The 24115-nt window shown below is 40.8% G+C and overlaps 1 protein-coding gene across 1 annotated transcript in view; it reads right to left on the bottom strand.

The window, feature by feature from the left end:
- Positions 1 to 2697: 2697 nt before the first annotated feature.
- Positions 2698 to 24115, bottom strand: part of LOC145409074 (uncharacterized) — a 41763-nt gene continuing 20345 nt past the window's right edge. Inside the window, exon 2 of the mRNA XM_080279623.1 lies at positions 2698 to 2839. Within this exon, the coding sequence (XP_080135749.1) occupies positions 2698 to 2839 (142 nt within the window). The remainder of the gene's footprint in view (positions 2840 to 24115) is intronic.

Genomic DNA, 24115 nt, shown 5'->3' with positions numbered 1-24115 from the left:
TCCTGGGATACAAGGCCACTGCATCATCCAGCTTACCACAGTTACGTCCCGTAGCTGTTACCTTTGGACCAAGGTACTCATTTTTCCTACAATCGCATAAAAGGTGGATGGACACACGAGTCAAGTGCCGCCAACATATTCTGGTGTCATAAAAATATAGTAGGTATAACGCCTGTTTGAGCACCGTCTGTGCTCGTAATTACTGCCATTTAAATGTTGCACTGTAGCAGTGTGGACATCCCTACATGCGTGTTTTGGCATCTCAGAGTAGTTTATTTCAGAATATTTTGTTGTAAACTCTACTGTGCAGTTAAATCATGGGACAGTTGAATCTGACGGCTTCCTTACGTCCCTAGAACCTGATTTAGTTCCCCTTCTCCGCATAGGATGACATCCTCCTCCAATAAACAGCCTCCATTCCACTTTAACTTGGTAAAAAAAGAAAAATGACGTCTTATTTCACTGCTAAGCTGTAACAAAAAATTTGGCACATGAGTATGTATAGCAAGAATCGGCGCTCCATAAAGTATGTAAGGCCGCAGCAATGTAGTTTTCCGTCACTGAGATCCGTGAAACAAGTTACAAAATGACGAAAACTTCCAGCAGGTCAAGGCGAATGAAATACAAAAGATTTTTTTTTAATACTTGATATCATCTAATCAACAGTGACTGTAAACAAAGTGCTGGATCTCGGAAAGTTTTAATTACAGAATGTGATCTGTCTATCATGATACATAATCGAGTCCTTTTTTCCTCCAGTGTGGGCATAGGGGCCTGGGGAAAGAGTTGTCAGCTCCGACATTTAAGGCAAAGACGACCAGTCTCACTCGCTTGTGAGTGGCTAAACCCCAATCATTTCCCGGATGTACAGTAAGCGTCTGCGGCCCCCATCTGGTTGGAGCACTTTGATCCATAAAAACAACAATTGTCATTAGGTTATATGCGTACCACCGAGCGTTGTAAATTGTTTCATGAATTACAGAATAAACCAACTGTTATTTAGTGTAGATTCACATGAAGGCAGCACTACAGAGTGAGTGAATGGATATCACTCCAACTAAAAAGAAAAATCTGATAAAATAAGATGAGAAACAACGCGAAACAGTCATGTTATTGCCATCATTTTTCATCCATGTTTAAATTCAAGTACTTCAAACTACAACAACGGCAACAAAACCATGATGATGATGATGATGATAATAATAATAATAATAATAATAATAATAATAATAATAGTTAAAGGTATCTCACCCTTATAAGTTAAGCCGTCAAGAAACAACATGCTTTAAAAAAAGTCCTCTGGCTGAACGAGTGATTATAACTTTTCTTGTGATAATTAACCCCTTCCATCCGGTGACTGCTTTATGTTGTTGTTGTTAATTCCAGCCGTTCTTATGCCAGTGAGGATAAACTTTTAGAACTGGAGAGGTTGGGTAGAGAATGCATTAATCTTTTTACTCCATGACGTCTCCCTTAAGCTGAAGATTTCGTTTTTTTTTTTTTTTTTTTTTTTTTAAGAATTCTGCTGCACGAGGGTTGCCCACGAAAAAGACTGGGTGTGTTGCATGGCCTTGCTTAATTTGCAACAGTTGCACAAGAGCATCTTTCATCCCTGTGTTACGAACGTTTTAGCGGAGTATAGAATTTCGCCAAAATTTTCCTCCTTTCACTGACGCTTTGAGACTCTCTCTCTCTCTCTCTCTCTCTCTCTCTCTGCTGCAGATGCGCAGGATTTTGAATTTCGACCCTCCGTATAATGAACTTGTAATATTTGCAAGAAATTTCCTCATTCAGTCACCACTCCTGTTATCTCCAGACATTAGGATTCATCTCGGTAGTCTTCATGCAGTGATGGGGTATTGAAGGCTGATTCTACCCCCGCCAGTTTGAAAAGACTACTCTTAGCTACGAGACACCGTTAGCAAAACGAGGAATAAAACAAACTCATTTGTCATTGAACTGAAGGCTTTAAAACTATCATAAAAAAGGTCTCCAGCCATGTACTGATGAATGAAGTTTTATTTGGTAACATTTTGCTAAATACTCGTATCTGGATATGAGTTTTACTTTCTGCGTATTAACTGCTTCACTCGACTGACGTATTTTATTTTGTGTTACTGGTATCATTAATGACATTACTGAACTCTGGCATGATTTTTTTTAAACTTAAAAAATGATATGTATCCTCATTAACAATTTCACCATGCGAGACTTTACCTAACTTGGATAAAATCGCCAGGTGGTTGCAAGAATAAAATAAGAAATTACGGCAAAGGATTAAAGTGTTCATGGTATCAGTAAGCTATTCTTTGTTTACTGTCTCCATGAAGACTTACTAAATGTTAGCAGGAATGAACCAGTCTTTAATTCTACTCATGCAAGTGAAGGAGTCTGCAACTGTATAACAAACAGTCTCGTCCACTCCCTACTTTTTAACATCGTCTTTATTCCTCGTCCTCGTCCTTTGTCCTCGTTCTGACTCGCGCTTCATCTACATCGTTCTCGCCATCGTCATCATTGCACAGTACCTCGTCCAAACCCTCCATTCATCTCTCCGTGGTTTTGTGTTCTGATTCCCAACATCATCATCATCATCATCATCATCATAATCATCATCATCGTCGTCGTCGTCGTCGTCGTCGTCCAGTATCTCGTCCAGTCTCTGTGTCCTCGTTCTCACTTACACCTCTGTCATTTTCAGTCTTCGCCACCACCGTCCTCATACACATCCTCGTCATTGTCATAGTCCTCGCCATCATCCTTGCTCTCGCGTCCCTCGTCCTCTGCTTCATCACTAACATCGTCCTGGCCCTGTTCTTGCTCTCGGCGTCCTAACAACCTGTCTAGTTCATCATTACCAAGATTAACATGGTGTTTGTAACAAGTTTTCGTTTGCGATTTATTTTGCACGTTACACCTCAGTACTCAATTGTATATTAATGATGCAAATTACATCGATAGTGAAAACAAGACAAGGAGAACGCTAAGGTGTAATATGCAAAATAAATCGCTCATGAAATGGTGCTAGGAAACCTCTAAAGATACAACACAGGTCATGCTATCCTAACCATCACAATGAAGGGAAGGGATGTGAAGGGTGAAGGAGGAAGGGGGTGGGGAACGGTGGAGGGAATAGTGTGAAGTGTTAAGAGAGAGAGAGAGAGAGAGAGAGAGAGAGAGAGAGAGAGAGAGAGAGAGAGAGAGAGAGAGAGAGAGAGAGTGCGAGGGGTTAGGTAGGAATGGGTGTAAGAAATGAAGGAGACGAGGGGGTGTGATGGATGAGGGGGTGTGATGGATGAGGGAGGGGTAGGATGTGAAGGGTACCTGAGGGGAGGCGTGTGAGGGATGGGGGAAGAGAAGGAGTGTAGGGGTGAGGCAGGGGTCGGGTGTGAAGGTTGAGGGAGGAATGGGGTACGAGCATTGATGGAGGGAAAGGGAGGGAGGTGGGAGGAAAGGAATATGCGGAGAACTGATGTGGGGTGGGAATGAGAGAGATGAGGGAGGGAAGGGGTGGATGTGGAGAAGGAGGAAAAGGGTGGACGTGGAGAGGGAGGGAAGGGGTGGAAGCGGAGAGGGAGGGAATGGGTATATGGAGTGAGGGAGAGAAGGGGTGTAAGGGGTGAGGAAGGGGAGGGATGTAAGGGAGGGGTGAAGGAAGGGAAGGGTGTAAAGGAGGGGTGAGGAAGGGAAGGGGTGTAAGGGGAGAGGGAGGAAATGGGCGGAAGTGGAAGGGGAAGGGATGTATGGTGAGGGAGCTAAAGGGTGTATGGGGCGAGGCTGGAAAAGAGTTTGAAATGAGGATGGAAGGGTAGAAGTGAGGATGGTTGCATCATTATCCTGGCCTGGGTATGATGATATGAGAGAGAGAGAGAGAGAGAGAGAGAGAGAGAGAGAGAGAGAGAGAGAGAGAGAGAGAGAGAGAGAGAGAGAGAGAGAGACAGAGAGAGACAGAAAGAGAGAGAGAAACCACACACACACACACACACACACACACACACACACACAGGAAGGGAGAAAGAGTACACACACTGGCAGCTGATAAGGTAAACGCGGGCACAAATATACATAACCTACGTGACCATAATCCTGAAATGCGACCAAAACGATCCTGTCCCTGTGTACAAGAACCTCTGAGACGGCTTGTTGCAGTGGTATTAGATTCCACCCCCCCTCACACACACACACACACACACACACACACACACACACACACACACACACACACACACACACACACACACACACAGAGGCGAAAAACACACTACCCTCTTATACAAACAAACTAGTAGATAACCCCCTCCCACACACACAAAAAAAAAAACAGACAGGTAGACATACACTCAAAGATGAACACCGTCACATACACAGCATACACACACACACATGAAGCTGATATGGTGAAACACTGGCACAAATAAACAGAGAGTACGTCGCTAAGTACGAGGAGAACAATGCCGACACTGTGTTTAGAAACGTTTGAGAGTTGCCTGAAGTGGCCTTTACCACACACACACACACACACACACACACACACACACACACACACACACACACTCAAACACACACTCAAACACACACACACACACACACACACACACACACACACACACACACACACACACACTGGGCTTCCCCTGACATTTTCGCCTCACCATTATAATTCTCTGTCATCATACCCAGACCACACCATGGAGATCTCTGTGGCCGCTACATCCTATTTCTCACCCCCCACCCCCTCCCTCTTACCCTCACCCTCCTCCTCACCATCACCGTCACCCACACTTGCCCTTTTACTCATCCACCGTCACCTTCATTTTTGCCATCATCCCCACCCTCATCCTCAGTCTAATTTTTACTTTATTTCTCAACCACCCTTACTCACACCTTAACCCTCTCCACCCATCTTTACCCTCATCTTCACCTCCACACTCACCTTCATCCAGACCCTTACCCTCTCCTTCACCTTCCCTAGCCCTCATCCGCATGTCTTCCTTATCTCACTTCACTCATCCCAAAACCTAGTGGAGGAAGGGAGATGGGGGTGGGGTGTCTGAGAGGGAGAATGGTAGCAATGGCCAGAATGCTAAAAAGGGGGGGGGGTAATATGACAACAAAAACGGAGGAGAAATATGAGTTATGAGTTTGGAAAGAGAAGTAAAAAAAAAAAATGGTAAGGAAAAATACAATACGCACAGAGAACTATCAGTAAGAAATCCGATAGCGAGAGAGAGAGAGAGAGAGAGAGAGAGTGAGAGAGAGAGAAATAAGTACAAATCAGGGAGAGCAAAAACAGCGTAAAATGAGTAAGGAAAAGTATGTCTGACAAACAAAGTGGAATGAAAGTTCTTTATCCTTCACGCTATGCGCTACTTCCCTCCCTCCTTCCCCAATTTTCACTTCTCCATCCACACCGTCCTTTTTTTTTCTCTCTCTCTCTGTCAGCTCACTAAATAATATACGATCCTTTCTTATACCTAGAGAGGATCCGGGTCGGGCAGAATCTGTTGTTGGCTATCTATCCTTAATGAAAACATTTTTACATATTTCTTATGTGCAGGACTCAGAGCATACAGTAAGTGTAACAGCCCTTTTGCTGATGGCGAGCAGTCATACCATACAGCTTCACATGTCATTATTTCGGCGCTAACGCCCATCATCCATATTGAATAAATGTTATGGCTGTCTCATACGGGATTCGAACCCGCGTCCAATGAAATAGTAGATCACCTCTCTACCGACTCTGGTCCACCTCCTCCAAATGTGTGTATGCAGTTGGACTTCCAATTCTTCTAGTAAGGCATCAATTTCTGTCTAGTCTGTTTTCAGGATATTCCACCCTCGAGTCACAAATACCGACCTCATCCGGAGCCAGTGGTGCGGTGGTTGCATATCCACGTAGGAACTAGAAGACATCCAGGTCTTTTCCATGTTGAGTAGAAAGCCTGGAAAAATCTTGTGTTCCTCTTGCCCCTTTTCTCCCAGCGTGCAACTTGGAAGGTGGAAATAATTTAATTTATTGCCTGACGTATTCTAGGGATGTCTGGAAGTTATCAAAAACTTATATTTTAATGCAAAGCAGACGGAATCAAAGGCTAGCATGGCACTGTGTAATTTTTTTTTTTTTTTTTATGCGAGGAAGAAGGAACCAAAGGCCATGAGCCCGCAGTAACAGTTCCCTCCAAGAGGAAAACAAAATACAATAGAGAGCCAAATTCAAGATCCGATCATTTTGAGATGCCTGGACACACTGCGTTTGAAAGACTGGAGATCATAGGCAGCAGGAAATACAGATAGAGGGAGACAGTTCCAGAGCTGACCTGTTGCATAAATGAAAGACTGGGAGTAACGGTTAACTCTTGCATTAGAGAGTTGGACAGAAAAGGGATGAGAGTTTGCTGCCAGACGGGTGCTATGCGCCTGTCGTAGAGGTGGAGGAATGCAAGCAGACAGTTCAGAGGAGCAGTGACCATTAAAGTAGCGATAGAAAAGAGATAAAGATGCAATAGTGCGGTGAAGAGACAGAGGTTGAAGGGAGTCAGTAAGAGGAGGAGAGTTAATGAGACGAAAAGCCTTTGACTCCACCCTATTGAGAAGAGCTGTATGTGGGGAGCCTCCCCACACATGAGAGTTGTACTCCACACAGGGGCGAATAAAACCCCTGTATAGAGTCAACAATTGTGCAGGGGTAAAGAAAGAGCGGAGTCGGCTTAGCACACCCAATCTCTTGGAAGCAGATTTTACAAGAGATGTAATATGATCTTTCCAAGATAAGTCCTGAGTAATTGAAACCCCAAGCATGTTCAAGGATGATGCAGGATTAAGCTGAATATTATTAAACATTAATGGGTATACCTGTGGAAGATTTTGTCGGGTTGATATGTGTAAGAACTGAGTCTTAGATGCATTAAAGACAACCATATTATTTTTACCCCAGTCAGAGATACGAGCCAAGTCAGACATTAGGTGTGCCATAGCCTCATCCCTTGTTTCTTGAAGTACGAGTAACTGTTGAGATGGGCGTTGCTGGAACCGAATGGAAAGGTGAAGGGTGGAGTCATCAGCGTATGAGTGGATAGGGTTAGATGTACAGCTTAGAAGATCATTGATGAATAAAAGGAAGAGAGTAGGTGATAGGACAGAGCCCTGAGGAACACCAATGTTGATAGATCTAGGAGAAGAACGATGGCCGTCTACAACAGCGGCTATAGAACGACCAGAAAGGAAGCTAGCGATGAAGGCACAGATAGAAGGATAGAAACCGTAGGAGGGCAGTTTGGAAATTAAAGATTTATGCCAGACTCGATCGAAAGCCTTTGAGATGTCAAGTGCAATGGCAAAGCTTTCGCCAAAGTCCCGAAAGGAGGATGACCAGGAGTCTGAAAGGTAGGTGAGAAGATCGCCAGTGGAGCGTCCCTGACGGAACCCATACTGACGATCGGAAAGAAGGTTGTGATAGGAAAGATGCCTTAAAATTTTTCTATTAAGAATTGACTGGAAAACTTTTGAAATACAGGACGTTAAAGCAATTGGACGATAGTTGGAGGGTTGGGAGTGGTCACCCTTCTTTGGGACTGGCTGAATGAGAGCAAACTTCCAGCAAGAAGGAAAGGTACAAGTTGACAGACAAAGGCGAAAGAGTTTGCCTAGGCAGGGTGTAAGCACTGTTCTTGAGAACAACAGGAGGGACCCCATCAGGCCCATATGCCTTGTTAGTACTGAGGCCAGTGATGGCAGAAAATACATCAACTGAAGAAATTTTAATGTCAGCCATGAGGAAGTCAGAGGGGAGAAGTGATGGAGGAACAGCACCGGAATCGTCTAAGGTGGAATTGGAGGAGAAAGTTTGTGCGAAGAGATCTGCTTTATCAGTAGAAGAAATAGCTACAGAACCATCAGAGTAGAAAAGAGGAGGGAAGGATGATGAGGTAAAGTTGTTAGAAAGATTTTTGGCAAAGTGCCAAAAGGAGCTGGAAGAATTCGAGTTGGAGAGTTGAGAGCATTTAGTATGGATGAAATTATTTTTAGTAGAGTGAAGAACAGACTTAGCACGATTCCGGGCAGAAACGAAAAGATGATGTGATTCAGGGGTGGGTTGGCTTCGGTACCTTTTGTAGGCCTTCTCCTTGTTGCGGACAGCATTAGAACAAGCATGATTAAACCAAGGCTTTCTTGCGTTAGTCAAAGGATATGAGAAAGGAATGTATGCTTCCATGCCCGAGAGAATAACCTCCGTAATGCGCAAGGCACACTCAGATGGCTCCCGGGCATGGAAGCAATAATCATTCCAGGGAAAATCAAAGAAGTACTGCCTGAGGGCCTCCCAGTTCGCGGCTCCAAAATGCCACAGATGACGTTTCTCTGGAGGGTCCACAGGCCGTACCGGAGTGATAGGACAGGTTAAGGTAATAAGGTTGTGATCGGAGGAGCCCAACGGAGAGAAAAGATTAACAGAGTAAGCAGAAGGATTAGTTGTGAGGAAGAGGTCAAGTATGTTGGAGCTCTCTCCAAGGCGGTCAGGGATACGGGTAGAGTGCTGTACAAGCTGCTCTAGGTCATTAAGGATAGAAAAGATGTAGGCTTGTTCACCAGGAGGATCCGTGAAAGGAGAGGAGAGCCAAAGGTGGTGGTGAACATTGAAATCTCCAAGAATGGAGATTTCAGAGAAAGGAGAAATGGGCAGAATGTGTTCCATCGTAGAAGTAAGATAGTCGAAGAATTTTTGATAGTCAGTAGAATTAGGGGATAAGTAAACAGCACAGATATATTTAGTCAGAGAATGACAGGAAAGCCGAAGCCAGAGTGTGGAGAATTCAGAAGAATCAAGTTCAGGAACACGAGAGCAAGATAAGTCGTTGCGTATGTATACACAACAGCCACCTTTGGCTTTGAAATGAGTATAGAGAAAGTAGGAGGATACAGAAAAGGGTTTGCTGTCGGTTGCCTCAGACAGCTAAGTCTCCGTCAGAAAAAGAAGGTGAGGTTTAGAGCAGGAGAGGTGGTGCTCAATAGAGCGAAAGTTAGATGAAAGGCCGCGAATGTTGCAGAAATGAAGAAGAAGAGAGTCAGACAGTGGTTCCAGGCACCTCGAGTCGTCACCGGGAAAGGGGCAGATGGCGGGGGCATTTATGGTCCCCCCCCCCTGGGGACTCCGAGGCTTGATTAATCGACGCCATTTTTGTTGAATTTTGAATAGGAAGTGTAGTGTGTACTGTGCATGTAGTTTGGTGAAGATAGTTAGAGAAATTTGTACTGGAGAGCATGCTGGCCTACTCTCTGTGTAACTGAGACACTGAAAAAGTTCAGCAAAGGGGGATGGTCAGGAACTAGTCCTGAGGTCTGATGAAACGGGAGCTCCAGCACTCCCTGTCATCAGCTTTCCCTCCACCTCGGGAGTACCGCCCTGCTCGACTGGTGCTACAGCTTATCCGCCCTGAGTTTATCGTTGATGAACACTGTCATTTCGGCCTATCTCAACCATCATTGCCCTGTACTACTGATGTGTCGGATGCCATTTGTCAGACATCCGCGGATGCAGATACGGACGCCGATTTCATATTCTTGCATATTGTGGATGTGGATGCCCATGCGGAGTTTAAGCATTCATATTTAGAGGATGCTGATGCGGATATTCAGCTTTCACATCTCCGTGGATGCGTTCTCTAAATAATAAAACTATGAAATTTATTTCACCTTAACGTACTGGTGGTACGTAACTTTAAATAACCTATGTTTAAGCAACACCATCACAACAACTTGTTCCTTAATTGTGTCCTAACAACTCATAATTGCATTTTGCTTTATCTTTTCCATTTGTAAGATGAGTTTTCGCTGCACAACCAGGTAAGGGCTGTGTGTTACCATGATGCAGGACGGGGACCCATCTCGTCGTGCACTGTACAGTACAAGATGACAAATGTAGTGTTAAACATGGGGAAAAAATGGAAAATTCAAGTATACTATGAATAACACCGAACTCGAGAACGAGAACGAAGTAAGAAATTTAAGAATAATAATCCATCCATCCATCCATCATCCAATCCTACATTGCCCCATGAGGAGCGTAGGAGCCCGGGGCTAGGCAGTTGGTCCCGACGTTTAAGATGAGAGTGACCAGCCTCACTCATCCTTGAGTGGGATTACGTGAGCAATCAACCCCAACCACCCCTTGGATATAAACCTTCACCGGCTCAATCCGATTGGAGCACAATAATTACCCACTAAACCACCAGGCGCCAAAATTTGGTTATATGGTTACCACCCAGCGTAGTAAATGGTTTCCTGGTGCACAGGAAACCATTTGGCTTGTCACTCAGTGTAGAGTCACCCACAGGCAGAAGGAAGTGGAAAGAATGAAGGAAAGAAAGACAGAAAAGGGTACATATGAAAATCTGGTAAAACCAGAGAATCAAAATATACGAGTAAGTACAAATGTATCCTTTATATTACACTGACAAGGAAAATCAAGTGAAAATGATTGACACAAATGGAGCTAAAGTCTGACAAATCTAAACATAGGGTTTTGGTGGAGTCTGCTTCTGCCTACACTATTGCCATGTTTCCTAACCCTACGATGTATAACGCCTGTGGTTTGTGTAGTAGGAATGATACATAAACATAACTCATACTAATATAACTGTAATGAAAGTGCTGACATGTATCAAGGAAGAATAAAACTATTCTGCATACTACATAAGAACATAAGAACATAAGAAGAGAGGATAACTGCAGTAGGCCGGTTGGCCCATGCTAGGCAGCTCCTAGAAGAGTAACTGAACTACTAGAATGAGATAAGGATAGCAAAGAAGAAGACTCTCCCCCGCCCTCCAAACCCTCCAGCCGAAGCCGGCAGGAAAAAGTCAGAAAGAACACCACGCCGTATAGAAAAACTGGCGTGGACATTTTACAGGAAAGTGTGAAAGGAGAATAGAGACTATCATAGTGTAACCTGAAAAGAAATTTTTTTGAATTAGTATTGGTTATAAGATTTTCTTTATTCTATATCCACCCCTTATTTGTCATATGCTTATCTAGCCTATGCTTGAAACTCTCAATGGAAGAGGCAGCAACTACTTTACTAGGTAGCTTATTCCATTCGTCTACTACTCTATTACCAAACCAATTTCTACCGATTTCCTTTCTGAAACGGAATTTTTCTAGTTTGAAACCATTATTTCTAGTTCTATCCTGTATGCTCACTTTAAGTACCTTGCTAATATCTCCCTTATTTATACCATTCATCCACTTAAACACCTCAATCAAGTCTCCCCTTACTCTACGCCTCTCTAGCGAATGTAGACTTAGTCTTTTCAGTCTGTCTTCATGTGACAGGTTCCGGACGTCATGTATCATTTTAGTCATTTTTCTCTGTACATTTTCTAACGAATTAATATCCATTCTATAGTAAGGACACCAAAATTGTACGGCGTAGTCTAAATGTGGCCTTACTAATGCTAGATAAAGTTTCAGTATTACTTTAGATGATCTATTGCTCACGCTTCTCGAAATAAATCCTAGGACCCTATTTGCTTTATTTCTCGCATTAATGCACTGTTGCCTAGGTTTAAGGTCGTTGCTAATCATAACTCCTAGATCTCTCTCGCATTCCGATTTGCTAATTTCTTTGTTATCTAAGCTGTATTTAGTATCTCCAATGGTCTTGCCTACGTTAAGTACTTTACATTTTTCAACGTTAAATTCCATTAGCCAAGTTTTAGACCATTTGGACAATGTATCGAGGTCTTTTTGTAAGTAATGGCAATCGTCAGTCGAGTTAACGATACGCCCTATTTTTGTATCGTCGGCAAATTTGCTGATTCTGCTATTGACTCCTAAGTCTAGATCATTTATATATATGATAAATAATAAGGGACCGAGTACTGAACCCTGTGGTACACCGCTAGTTACTAATCCCCAGTCCGACTTAGTTCCATTTATTAATACTCTCTGCTTTCGTCCTTTCAGCCAGGATTCTATCCATTTTAAGATATCGCCGTCTATACCGTGTGCTCGAACCTTTCTAACTAACCTTTCGTGTGGGACTCTGTCAAAAGCTTTACTAAAGTCCAGATAAATAACATCGTAAGCTTTATCGCTATCTACTGCCTCATAGACCTCCGAGTAGAATGACAACAAATTTGTGAGGCAGGATCGTCCTTGCCTGAATCCGTGCTGACTTTCGTTTATAAGATTAAATCTTTCTAAGTGTTCTCTAATCCTATTTGCCAAAATTGACTCTAACATTTTTCCTACTATTGACGTTAGACTTATCGGACGATAATTCGACGCAGCTGATTTATCACCCTTTTTAAAGATGGGCACTACGTTTGCGGTTTTCCACGCCTCTGGAACTTCTCCTGAACTTAAAGAGTCATTAAATAACGTTAAAAGTGGCTGACATAATTCTTCTTTGGTTTCTTTTATAATTTTTGCATATATATCGTCCGGACCTGGCGATTTTTGAGGTTTTAACTTATTAATTTCTTTCAATACGTCCTCCTTACTAATGAACATAAGAACATAAGAACATAAGAAGAGAGGATAACTGCAGTAGGCCGGTTGGCCCATGCTAGGCAGCTCCTAGAAGAGTAACTGAACTACTAGAATGAGATAAGGATAGCAAAGAAGAAGGCTCTCCCCCGCCCTCCAAACCCTCCAGCCGAAGCCGGCAGGAAAAAGTCAGAAAGAACACCACGCCGTATAGAAAAACTGGCGTGGACATTTTACAGGAAAGTGTGAAAGGAGAATAGAGACTATCATAGTGTAACCTGAAAAGAAAATTTATTTTTTAGTTAGTATTGGTTATAATATTTTCTTTATTCTATATCCACCCCTTATTTGTCATATGCTTATCTAGCCTATGCTTGAAACTCTCAATGGAAGAGGCAGCAACTACTTTACTAGGTAGCTTATTCCATTCGTCTACTACTCTATTACCAAACCAATTTCTACCGATTTCCTTTCTGAAACGGAATTTTTCTAGTTTGAAACCATTATTTCTAGTTCTATCCTGTATGCTCACTTTAAGTACCTTGCTAATATCTCCCTTATTTATACCATTCATCCACTTAAAAACCTCAATTAAGTCTCCCCTTACTCTACGCCTCTCTAGCGAATGCAGACTTAGTCTTTTCAGTCTGTCTTCATATGACAGGTTCCGGACGTCATGTATCATTTTAGTCATTCTTCTCTGTACATTTTCTAACGAATTAATATCCATTCTATAGTAAGGACACCAAAATTGTACTGCGTAGTCTAAATGTGGCCTTACTAATGCTAGATAAAGTTTCAGTATTACTTTAGATGATCTATTGCTCACGCTTCTCGAAATAAATCCTAGGACCCTATTTGCTTTATTTCTCGCATTAATGCACTGTTGCCTAGGTTTAAGGTCGTTACTAATCATAACTCCTAGATCTCTCTCGCATTCAGATTTGCTAATTTCTTTGTTATCTAAGCTGTATTTAGTATCTCCAATGGTCTTGCCTACCTTAAGTACTTTACATTTTTCAACGTTAAATTCCATTTGCCAAGTTTTAGACCATTTGGACAATGTATCGAGGTCTTTTTGTAAGTAATGGCAATCGTCAGTCGAGTTAATGATACGCCCTATTTTTGTATCGTCGGCAAATTTGCTGATTCTGCTATTGACTCATAAGTCTAGATCATTTATATATATGATAAATAATAAGGGACCGAGTACTGAACCCTGTGGTACACCGCTAGTTACTAATCCCCAGTCCGACTTAGTTCCATTTATTAATACTCTCTGCTTTCGTCCTTTCAGCCAGGATTCTATCCATTTTAAGATATCGCCGTCTATACCGTGTGCTCGAACCTTTCTAACTAACCTTTCGTGTGGGACTCTATCAAAAGCTTTACTAAAGTCCAGATAAATAACATCGTAAGCTTTATCGCTATCTACTGCCTCATAGACCTCCGAGTAGAATGACAACAAATTTGTGAGGCAGGATCGTCCTTGCCTGAATCCGTGCTGACTTTCGTTTATAAGATTAAATCTTTCTAAGTGTTCTCTAATCTTATTTGCCAAAATTGACTCTAACATTTTTCCTACTATTGACGTTAGACTTATCGGACGATAATTCGACGAAGCTGCTTTATCACCCTTTTTAAAGATGGGCACTACGTTTGCGGTTTTCCACGCCTCTGGAACTTCTCCTGAACTTAAAGAGTCATTAAATAACGTTAAAAGTGGCTGACATAATTCTTCTTTGGTTTCTTTTATAATTTTTGCATATATATCGTCCGGACCTGGCGATTTTTGAGGTTTTAACTTGTTAATTTCTTTCAATACGTCCTCCTTACTAATGGTTATTTTACTAAGAATATTTTCCGTATTCTCATGGTAAATATTTGCTGCTTGAGGGACCAGGCTTAGATTTTCCTTGGTGAATACTGATATGAAATAATTATTTAGGATGGAGCACATTTCTTTATCTTCACTGGTAATGTCACCTGATTCTGTTCTGAGTGGTCCTATCCTATCTTTATTTTTCGTTCGGTACATTTGATAAAAACCCTTGGGGTTTACTTTTTGATTCACTTGCAACCTTAAATTTCATAACTTCTCTTTGCTTTTCTTATCTCCCTCTTTACTTCTCTATTTAAAATTGTGTACCGGTTACGTAAGTGTTCCTCTCCACGTTTTATTTTTCTATATATTCCTTTCCTTTGGCCTATGAGAGATTTTAATCTGTTGTTTAACCATCTTGGTTCTGAATTGTTAGTTCTAAACGGTTTTGAAGGAATATATCTATCTTGGCCTCCGTATATTATATTTATTAACTCGTTATACTTCTCACTGGTCGAACGTCTGTTTGGTACTGGAGCTGAGTTAATTTCCGTCACCTGGACTACATTCCTATCTACCACCTCCCCCTCACAGACACCTGACGGACGTCCCCACGTGCTTCCTGCGCCTGAACTATGACCTGGGGATCCCCACTAACCTGACATTCCCTCAAATAGCTAATCTCCCTGTGGAATACCGTTCGAAAATAAGCTCTTAAGCCATCGAAATCTCCTAGACGAAAATTAGGAACGGTGGAGGTATTTTCAGTGGAACAGACATCCCAAATAAATTTGAACTTAATTTCTTCATGATCGCTATTACCAAGTCGTCCACCAACCTCTATATCGCTAATGATATTTTCTTTATTAGCTAAAACCAAATCTAGTATATTATTACCTCTGGTGGGCTCCCTGATATACTGATAAAGGAAATTATCCTGTACTACCTCTAGAAATTCCTCTGACTCTGCATCTCCTGTCTGATTTCTCCAATCTATCCTTGGCAGATTAAGGTCCCCAACAATTATTACTAAGCTGGACTGTGATGCTTTCCTAATTTCCTCCCAGAGGTATTTACTATCAGCTCTACTTAATTTTGGAGATCTGTAAATTGCTCCTAAGACTAATTTCTCCCTATTGTTACTAATTTCAACCCAGACACTTTCTGTGTCCCTATTTACTTTAATGTCTGCTTTATTGTAACAGTTTAGTGAATCCTTTACATAAATAGCTACCCCTCCCCCCTTTCTTCCCTGACGGTTTGACACAAAAATATTATAGCCTTTTATCTGATATTCTGCTAAAAATTCTCGAGTGTCTGTATTCATCCAAGTTTCACTAATAACGGCAATGTCTATTTTCTCTGTACAAATTAAAGCCCTCAGTTCATCCATTTTATTACGTAAACTCCGGCTGTTTGTGTAGTACACTTTCAGATTATTACGAGTAGTTATGCCTTTACCTTGGCATTTACTGTTATTTATTTTATTACTAACTGGGAAACTCTTTACTTTACTAATATAACAATTTTTTGTACTATCGCTTATCGCCCTTCTATCATCGCTTGTTCTATCATCTATCATCGCCTGCTCAATTTGAGGTGCCTGAGTGGATGTATCTACACTATTGGTTGAACTTTTGTTCTTAATTTTGCAAGTATCGATGCATCTATCCAAACATGGTAATAATGATTTCTGACTGTAGTTGCTGCATCTTCCTGTACACCTACTTCTCAATCTCGAAAAAAATCCCTCCAACTCCCTATCTATCATTCCAGCTAAAACAGTAACTCCTTGCCTGCTAAGATGAGTCCCATCCCAACTATACAAGGCACTTCGTCCATAAAACCGGTCCCAGCTGTCTATGAAAGGTATTGTATTATCTTTGCAATACCTTTCAAGGCGGCAATTAAACCCTATTGCCCTGCTCAACCATTCCCTTCCAACCCGCCACCTTGGTAAAACACCAAGCACTACAGGGGTTCCTCCCCTCTCCCTAACCTTTTCTAACATCAACTTGTACCTTTTCCACAGTACCTCACTCTTACGGCTACTAATATCATTGCCTCCTACACTGAGGCACACAGTGGGTTTGTCACCACTTTCCTTTACGATATTTGAAATTTTATCTACCACATTAGCCACCCTGGCCCCTGGAAGACACACATGTTTAGCGAGTGGAGTATACATGGCCCTGTTCAGATATCTCACCTGGGAGTCTCCAACAACAACAACTAAGAATATTTTCCGTATTCTCATGGTAAATATTTGCTGCTTGAGGGACCAGGCTTAGATTTTCCTTGGTGAATACTGATATGAAATAATTATTTAGGATGGAGCACATTTCTTTATCTTCACTGGTAATGTCACCTGATTCTGTTCTGAGTGGTCCTATCCTATCTTTATTTTTCGTTCGGTACATTTGATAAAAACCCTTGGGGTTTACTTTTGATTCGCTTGCAACCTTAATTTCATAACTTCTCTTTGCTTTTCTTATCTCCCTCTTTACTTCTCTATTTAAAATTGTGTACCGGTTACGTAAGTGTTCCTCTCCACGTTTTATTTTTCTATATATTCCTTTCCTTTGGCCTATGAGAGATTTTAATCTGTTGTTTAACCATCTTGGTTCTGAATTGTTAGTTCTAAACGGTTTTGAAGGAATATATCTATCTTGGCCTCCGTGTATTATATTTATTAACTCGTTATACTTCTCACTGGTCGAACGTCTGTTTGGTACTGGAGCTGAGTTAATTTCCGTCACCTGGACTACATTCCTATCTACCACCTCCCCCCTCACAGACACCTGACGGACATCCCCACGTGCTTCCTGCGCCTGACCTATGAGCTGGGGATCCCCGCTGACCTGACATTCCCTCAAATAGCTAATCTCTCTGTGGAATACCGTTCGAAAATAAGCTCTTAAGCCATCGAAATCTCCTACAGTCGTTCTATTTTATCAAGGCAGTTTGGGTCGGGCCCTCTGGGACCTCACTCTGTTAGCTCTGTTGCCACATCGTCGCCACACACGTGCGCTCTCTCTCTCTCATATTATATATTAACTACTACTAATTGTATTTTCTTAATTTTTTCTCTTGTTTTCGACTTTTTTTCCACACCATCCCTGAGGTAAAAGTTTATAGGTGCGTTTTTTTTTTTTTTTTTAAATAGCTTCCCTGGCGGGAGACTGACCGAGTATGACCCACTCACGCAGGGCTGTCCCTCGTGTCACCACCTGACAACGTCTCAAAGGCAACGCTGACAAGTCTTATGAGATTTATACTATACTATAGCTTTTTTATTAAATTGCATCTATACAGAGTGTTTAAAATTCATTTATAAGTAGTTACTAGCTTAAAATAGGAGAGTGAGAGAGAGAGAGAGAGTTGAACACAAATAATTACACGTGTGTCGGCGGCGATGTGACAACAGAGCTAACTGTGTGAGGTCCCAGAGCGTCCCACCCAAACTGCCTTCATAAAATAGAACGACTGTAGACGAAAATTAGGAACGGTGGAGGTATTTTCAGTGGAACAGACATCCCAAATAAATTTGAACTTAATTTCTTCATGATCGCTATTACCAAGTCGTCCACCAACCTCTATATCGCTAATGATATTTTCTTTATTAGCTAAAACCAAATCTAGTATATTATTACCTCTGGTGGGCTTCCTGATATACTGATAAAGGAAATTATCCTGTACTACCTCTAGAAATTCCTCTGACTCTGCATCTCCTGTCTGATTTCTCCAATCTATCCTTGGCAGATTAAGGTCCCCTACAATTATTACTAAGCTGGACTGTGATGCTTTCCTAATTTCCTCCCAGAGGTATTTACTATCAGCTCTACTTAATTTTGGAGATCTCTAAATTGCTCCTAAGACTAATTTCTCCCTATTGTTACTAATTTCAACCCAGACACTTTCTGTGTCCCTATTTACTTTAATGTCTGCTTTATTGTAACAGTTTAATGAATCCTTTACATAAATAGCTACCCCTCCCCCCTTTCTTCCCTGACGGTTTGACACAAAAATATTATAGCCTTTTATCTGATATTCTGCTAAAAATTCTCGAGTGTCTGTATTCATCCAAGTTTCACTAATAACGGCAATGTCTATTTTCTTTGTACAAATTAAAGCCCTCAGTTCATCCATTTTATTAAGTAAACTCCGGCTGTTTGTGTAGTACACTTTCAGATTATTACGAGTAGTTATGCCTTTACCTTGGCATTTACTGTTATTTATTCTATTACTAACTGGGAAACTCTTTACTTTACTAATATAACAATTTTTTGTACTATCGCTTATCGCCCTTCTATCATCGCTTGTTCTATCATCTATCATCGCCTGCTCAATTTGAGGTGCCTGAGTGGATGTATCTACACTACTGGATGAACTTTTGTTCTTAATTTTGCAAGTATCGATGCATCTATCCAAACATGGTAATAATGATTTCTGAGTGTAGTTGCTGCATCTTCCTGTACACCTACTTCTCAATCTCGAAAAAATCCCTCCAACTCTCTAGCTATCATTCCAGCTAAAACAGTAACTCCTTGCCTGCTAAGATGAGTCCCATCCCAACTATACAAGGCACTTCGTCCATAAAACCGGTCCCAGCTGTCTATGAAAGGTATTGCATTATCTTTGCAATACCTTTCAAGGCGGCAATTAAACCCTATTGCCCTGCTCAACCATTCCCTTCCAACACGCCACCTTGGTAAAACACCAAGCACTACAGGGGTTCCTCCCCTCTCCCTAACCTTTTCTAACATCAACTTGTACCTTTTCCACAGTACCTCACTCTTACGGCTACTAATATCATTGCCTCCTACACTGAGGCACACAGTGGGTTTGTCACCACTTTCCTTTACGATATTTGAAATTTTATCTACCACATTAGCCACCCTGGCCCCTGGAAGACACACATGTTTAGCGAGTGGAGTATACATGGCCCTGTTCAGATATCTCACCTGGGAGTCTCCAACAACAACAACATTTTTCTTACCTTTCTTGTTCTGTTTATACTTACCTGTACTGGAAGTTCTCTCACCGTCCTTCTCCTCTACTTCCCTCTCTGCCTTTCCTTCACATTCGTCCCGTAGTGCGTCGAATGTATTAGTTGTCTTAATTTCCGTTTGCTTTTTTAGAGTGAACTTCGTTGCACCCTTGTTAACTAGTGTCCAACCTTCAGCCTTTTTCTCTTTCTCCTCCAACATCTCCTCCAACAATTCCCTCATCTGTGCCTTCTCCTGCCTGAGAATTTGTACCTCCCGCTTCAGTTCGAGAAGTTCCTCCTTTAATTCAAGGTAGTCCTTTTCAGTACCTGCAGTGGGGACACAGCTCTCTGCCGAGGAAGCCATTACGCACTAGTTCACACAAGGTAGCACACACTATCACGGGTCACTACTGGTCACCACAACACACACTCTCACGGATCACTAGCACAGCACTATCACTGATCACTACAACACACTAACACAACCACTATCACAGATCACTAAAGCACAACACTACCACAGGTCTCAGGCACGTCTGAGCTGACTGACCTCACGAGATACGATAATAGAGAAACGTGGCATAAAAATTTGGCAGTGTTGCTCTAAAAATATTCTAATTATTATTTACTTCCCGAACACTTCTAACATTGCTAATTAATTTAGCAAGTATAATTGCAAGAAAATTTGAAGGGATAAAAGTAGGAAGAGGTGATCCTTTCATAATTAAAATAAATATATCAAACAGCTCTGGGGCGGCAGCACTCACGCGACACGTGAAAGAGAGAGAGAGAGAGAGAGAGAGAGAGAGAAATAATAATAATAATAATAATAATAAAACTTTATTTCCACTAAACAGTGGGTATTCTTATACATTATACAGTAGTACAGCATACAGTATGAAAGTTCTATACACAATATAATACAAGTTGATACATATGGTGGAGAATAGTGACAGAGAGGTAAATGGTTTAAAAGGTGTGGGGACACTTAGCTTAAAAATAGATCAATTAAGGGATTTAGGAACGAAGGCAGTGGGAAGGATTAAGACAGATGGGATTGTAAGATTAGGGAGTTTGAGCAATAGGGTAGAATGTTTCCCAATGCACCTGGGAGGAGAGAGAGAGAGAGAGAGAGAGAGAGAGAGAGAGAGAGAGTCAAGCAGTTACGATACGGTAGGTAACATTTCCGTATGCTCTCAATAAAATAGCATAGCAATTATCAACGGCTAATTATTATACAGGTGTTGATGGTGGGGGTCTATATTTATAGGAGGTGTTGGTGGTGGAGGTATAGCGGGTGTTGTTGATGGGGGTGTTGTTGGGGGTAGGGGTATAGGGGGTGTTGGTGGCAGGGGTACAGGGGGTATTAGAAAAACGGAGATCACAAGAGGGAAACAGTGTCAAGGTCATCGCTGATGGAGAGGTCAGCTCGGAAACGTGGCAACAGTGCAGGGAGGGACTGACTCCACCAAAACCCTACGTTTAGATTTGTCAGACTATAGCAACAGTGTGCTATACTCAACCACACCCATTAGTACTTGCAATGCATACCTAAAGATGAATTTAAAAATGAGCAAACATATCAAGTTGACTTCACAGCCTTTGGAGAACTATACGAGTAGTGTCAAGTGATGTGTGAAACTAAGTGAACACTGAACATAATGTAAATATTGTATATATAAACTTCTATAAAATAACAAAATATGGGATACATACAGGTATAATGTCATCTTAATTCAAACTGTGCAACATAACTAATATAACTGCGGTGTCTCACATAACTAATACACCCATGGTGTCTCAAATAAACTGTGCAACATAACTAACATAATACACCTACGGTGTCTCACATAGCTAAGCTAATACACCTCTAGTGTCTCACATAACTAAGCTAATACACCCATGGTGTCTTATGTAAACTGTGCAACGTACACCTAAGCCAATACACCTATGGAGTCTCAATTAGACAAGTACATCAAATATGACTGATTCATAATATGACTATATTGCTACTATTGTATTAATTTTATACATATGTGTCAGTTATACAGCTACAATGACCACACTTGTGATTACTGCAGCTATGTTACATTTCCTACAATTATGTAACTACAAACGATTGCATTACTACAATCATGTAACTACAAACGCTTGCAGTACCTTGCATTACTGCAATTATATTACAGTTGCCACAATTATGTAACTACAAAAACGATAGTATTACCACAATTATGTTATATTCCTACAGTTGTGTTACTACAAACAATAACATTACTACAGTTATGTTACAGTTGCTACAATTATGTAACTACAAACGATAGCTTTATTACAATTATGTTACAGTTCCTACAATTATGTAACTACAAACGGTAGCATTACTGCGATTATGTTGCAGTTCCTACAGTTATGTAACTACAAACGATAGCATTACTACAATTATGTAACTACAAACTATAGCTTTACTACAATTATGTTACAGTTCCTACAATTATGTAAGCGATATCATTACTACAATTGTTACAGTTGCTACAATTATGTAACTACAAACGATAGCATTACTACAATTATGTTACAGTTGCTACAATTATGTAACCACAAAAGCTTGCATTACCTTGCATTACTGCAATTATGTTACAGTTCCTACAATTATGTAACTATAAACGATAGCATTACTGCAATTGTTACAGTTGCTACAAGATGTAACTACAGTTTTATGGCCAACACAATTATGTAACAGTTTAATTAACAAAATGTAACTACAAATTTAGGACACAGTTATGTAACAATTGCATTAACAAAATGTAACTACAGTTTTATGGCCAACACAATTATGTAACAGTTGCATTAACAAAATGTAACTACAGTTTTATGGCCAACTCAATTATGTAACAGTTGCATTAACAAAATGTAACTACAGTTTTATGGCCAACACAATTATGTAACAGTTGCATTAACAAAATGTAACTACAGTTTTATGGCCAACACAATTATGTAACAGTTGCATTAACAAAATGTAACTACAATTTTCGGACAAACACAATTATGTAACAGTTGCATTAACAAAATGTAACTACAGTTTTATGGCCAACACAATTATGTAACAGTTACATTAACAAAATGTAACTACAATTTTGGACAACACAATTATGTAACAGTTGCATTAACAAAATGTAACTATAATTTTATGGCAACAGTTGCATTAACACAATGTTATGTTACAGTCACACTTGCGTAACAGTTGCATTAAAATGATGTAACTACAATAGCATCAACACGATGTAACTGCAATATTCATACGATTATGTTACTTTTACAGTATTATGTATTTCACTTAATTTACAGGTTAATTGTACTATGTATATAGTTTGCAGTAATATGTTAGGAAAATATTTACTGTCGATGGTACGCCAGTTTCGCGTGACCGATCGATATGTAGGCATAATATAACAAAATACTATATGTAACTATATAGCTATAGGTAACAATATGTAAAACAGGTAGTTATGTCTGAGTTCTCCAGGAAAAGTTAGAGAACACATCCTCTTACCCTAGACTAAGCAAGAATAACAAGCACCTCTGACCATGTGTCGGAAACGTGACAGACAGAGGCCTACACACGCACAAACATACGCACACGTACGCCCACACACTTTAGCGGGAAGCTAGAGGGAGATATAAGTCCGATATCACATACAGGAAGGTTAGAAGGTAGGAGAAGACAGAGTGAGACAGAGTGGGACATGGGAAAGCCAGAGAGAGAAAAGGGAGAGAAGGGCTAAAGAGAAGGTCCGACGTTAGGGTCACGCTCTGTTACACTGTAACTCATTAATATAACTGTGTGCAATAAACTTTGTAACCCAAGAGTGCTGTAACTCACCTCGTTGACACTACATCTATTCTGGCTGAGCTTAACGATCCATAATCGATTGCACTATCTCCCTACAAGTACCTAAGACTACGCTTTCGAGACTGGTGGTAATAACGAACCAAGTATGATAAAATACGTTATCGAGATCATAACATATTAATACATATTACTGTATATACACATGACAATAAACTTGTAATTTAATTAAGTGAAATACATAATACTGGAAAAGTTACATAATTGTATGAATATTGTATAATTGCAGTTACATCGTGTTAATGCTACTGTAGTTACATCATTTTAATGCAGCTGTTACACAAGTGTGACTGTAATATAACATTATGTTACTGCACATGTTATTTATGGTGTTTGCCGTAAAATTGTAGTTAATGTTACATATAGTTACATCTTGTTAGTGCAACTGTTACATAATTGTGTTGGCCATAGAACTGTAGTTACATTTTGTTAATGCAACTGTTACATAAAATTGTAGTTACATTTTGTTAATGCATATCACGAATTCGCGCGAGCGTATTTATAAATTCGTGACACTGTACTTCAGTGAGAAAACCACAAATTCTAGTGGAATTCCCACTGCGCATCACTCAGTTCAACCGTCCTTGTATTCACGTCGATCGGGATGGTTTTCAGAACATTTCTCACTGTTTCACAAGTGACCATTCTTACCCACGACATTAGTGCTTTCACCGAGTGATTTATTGTGAACCTATATCACTCACTCTCTTTCCGTTGACCGTTGAAGTTCGAACACGGCCATCTCTCGCCCCCTTTCAACTGTTTGAATTTAGTCAGCTTTGAGTCGTTGCAAGAGTAGGACCGTTTGTACCCAGCGTAAGGCAGCGTCGTCATTGTACAGCGAGTTCCTGAATCTCCACCTAGACAGTGAATTGGCGAAGCGAGCTTAGCGAATTGCAACGTTTGATGTTCT

The sequence above is a fragment of the Coenobita brevimanus genome, chromosome 79 (assembly GCF_032717465.1).
Source record: "Coenobita brevimanus isolate Jiangsu-jjx chromosome 79, ASM3271746v2, whole genome shotgun sequence".
Classification (NCBI taxonomy): Eukaryota; Metazoa; Arthropoda; class Malacostraca; order Decapoda; family Coenobitidae; genus Coenobita; species Coenobita brevimanus.
Note: the sequence above shows the minus strand (reverse complement) of the source record. Positions and strands in the feature narration are given on the sequence as shown.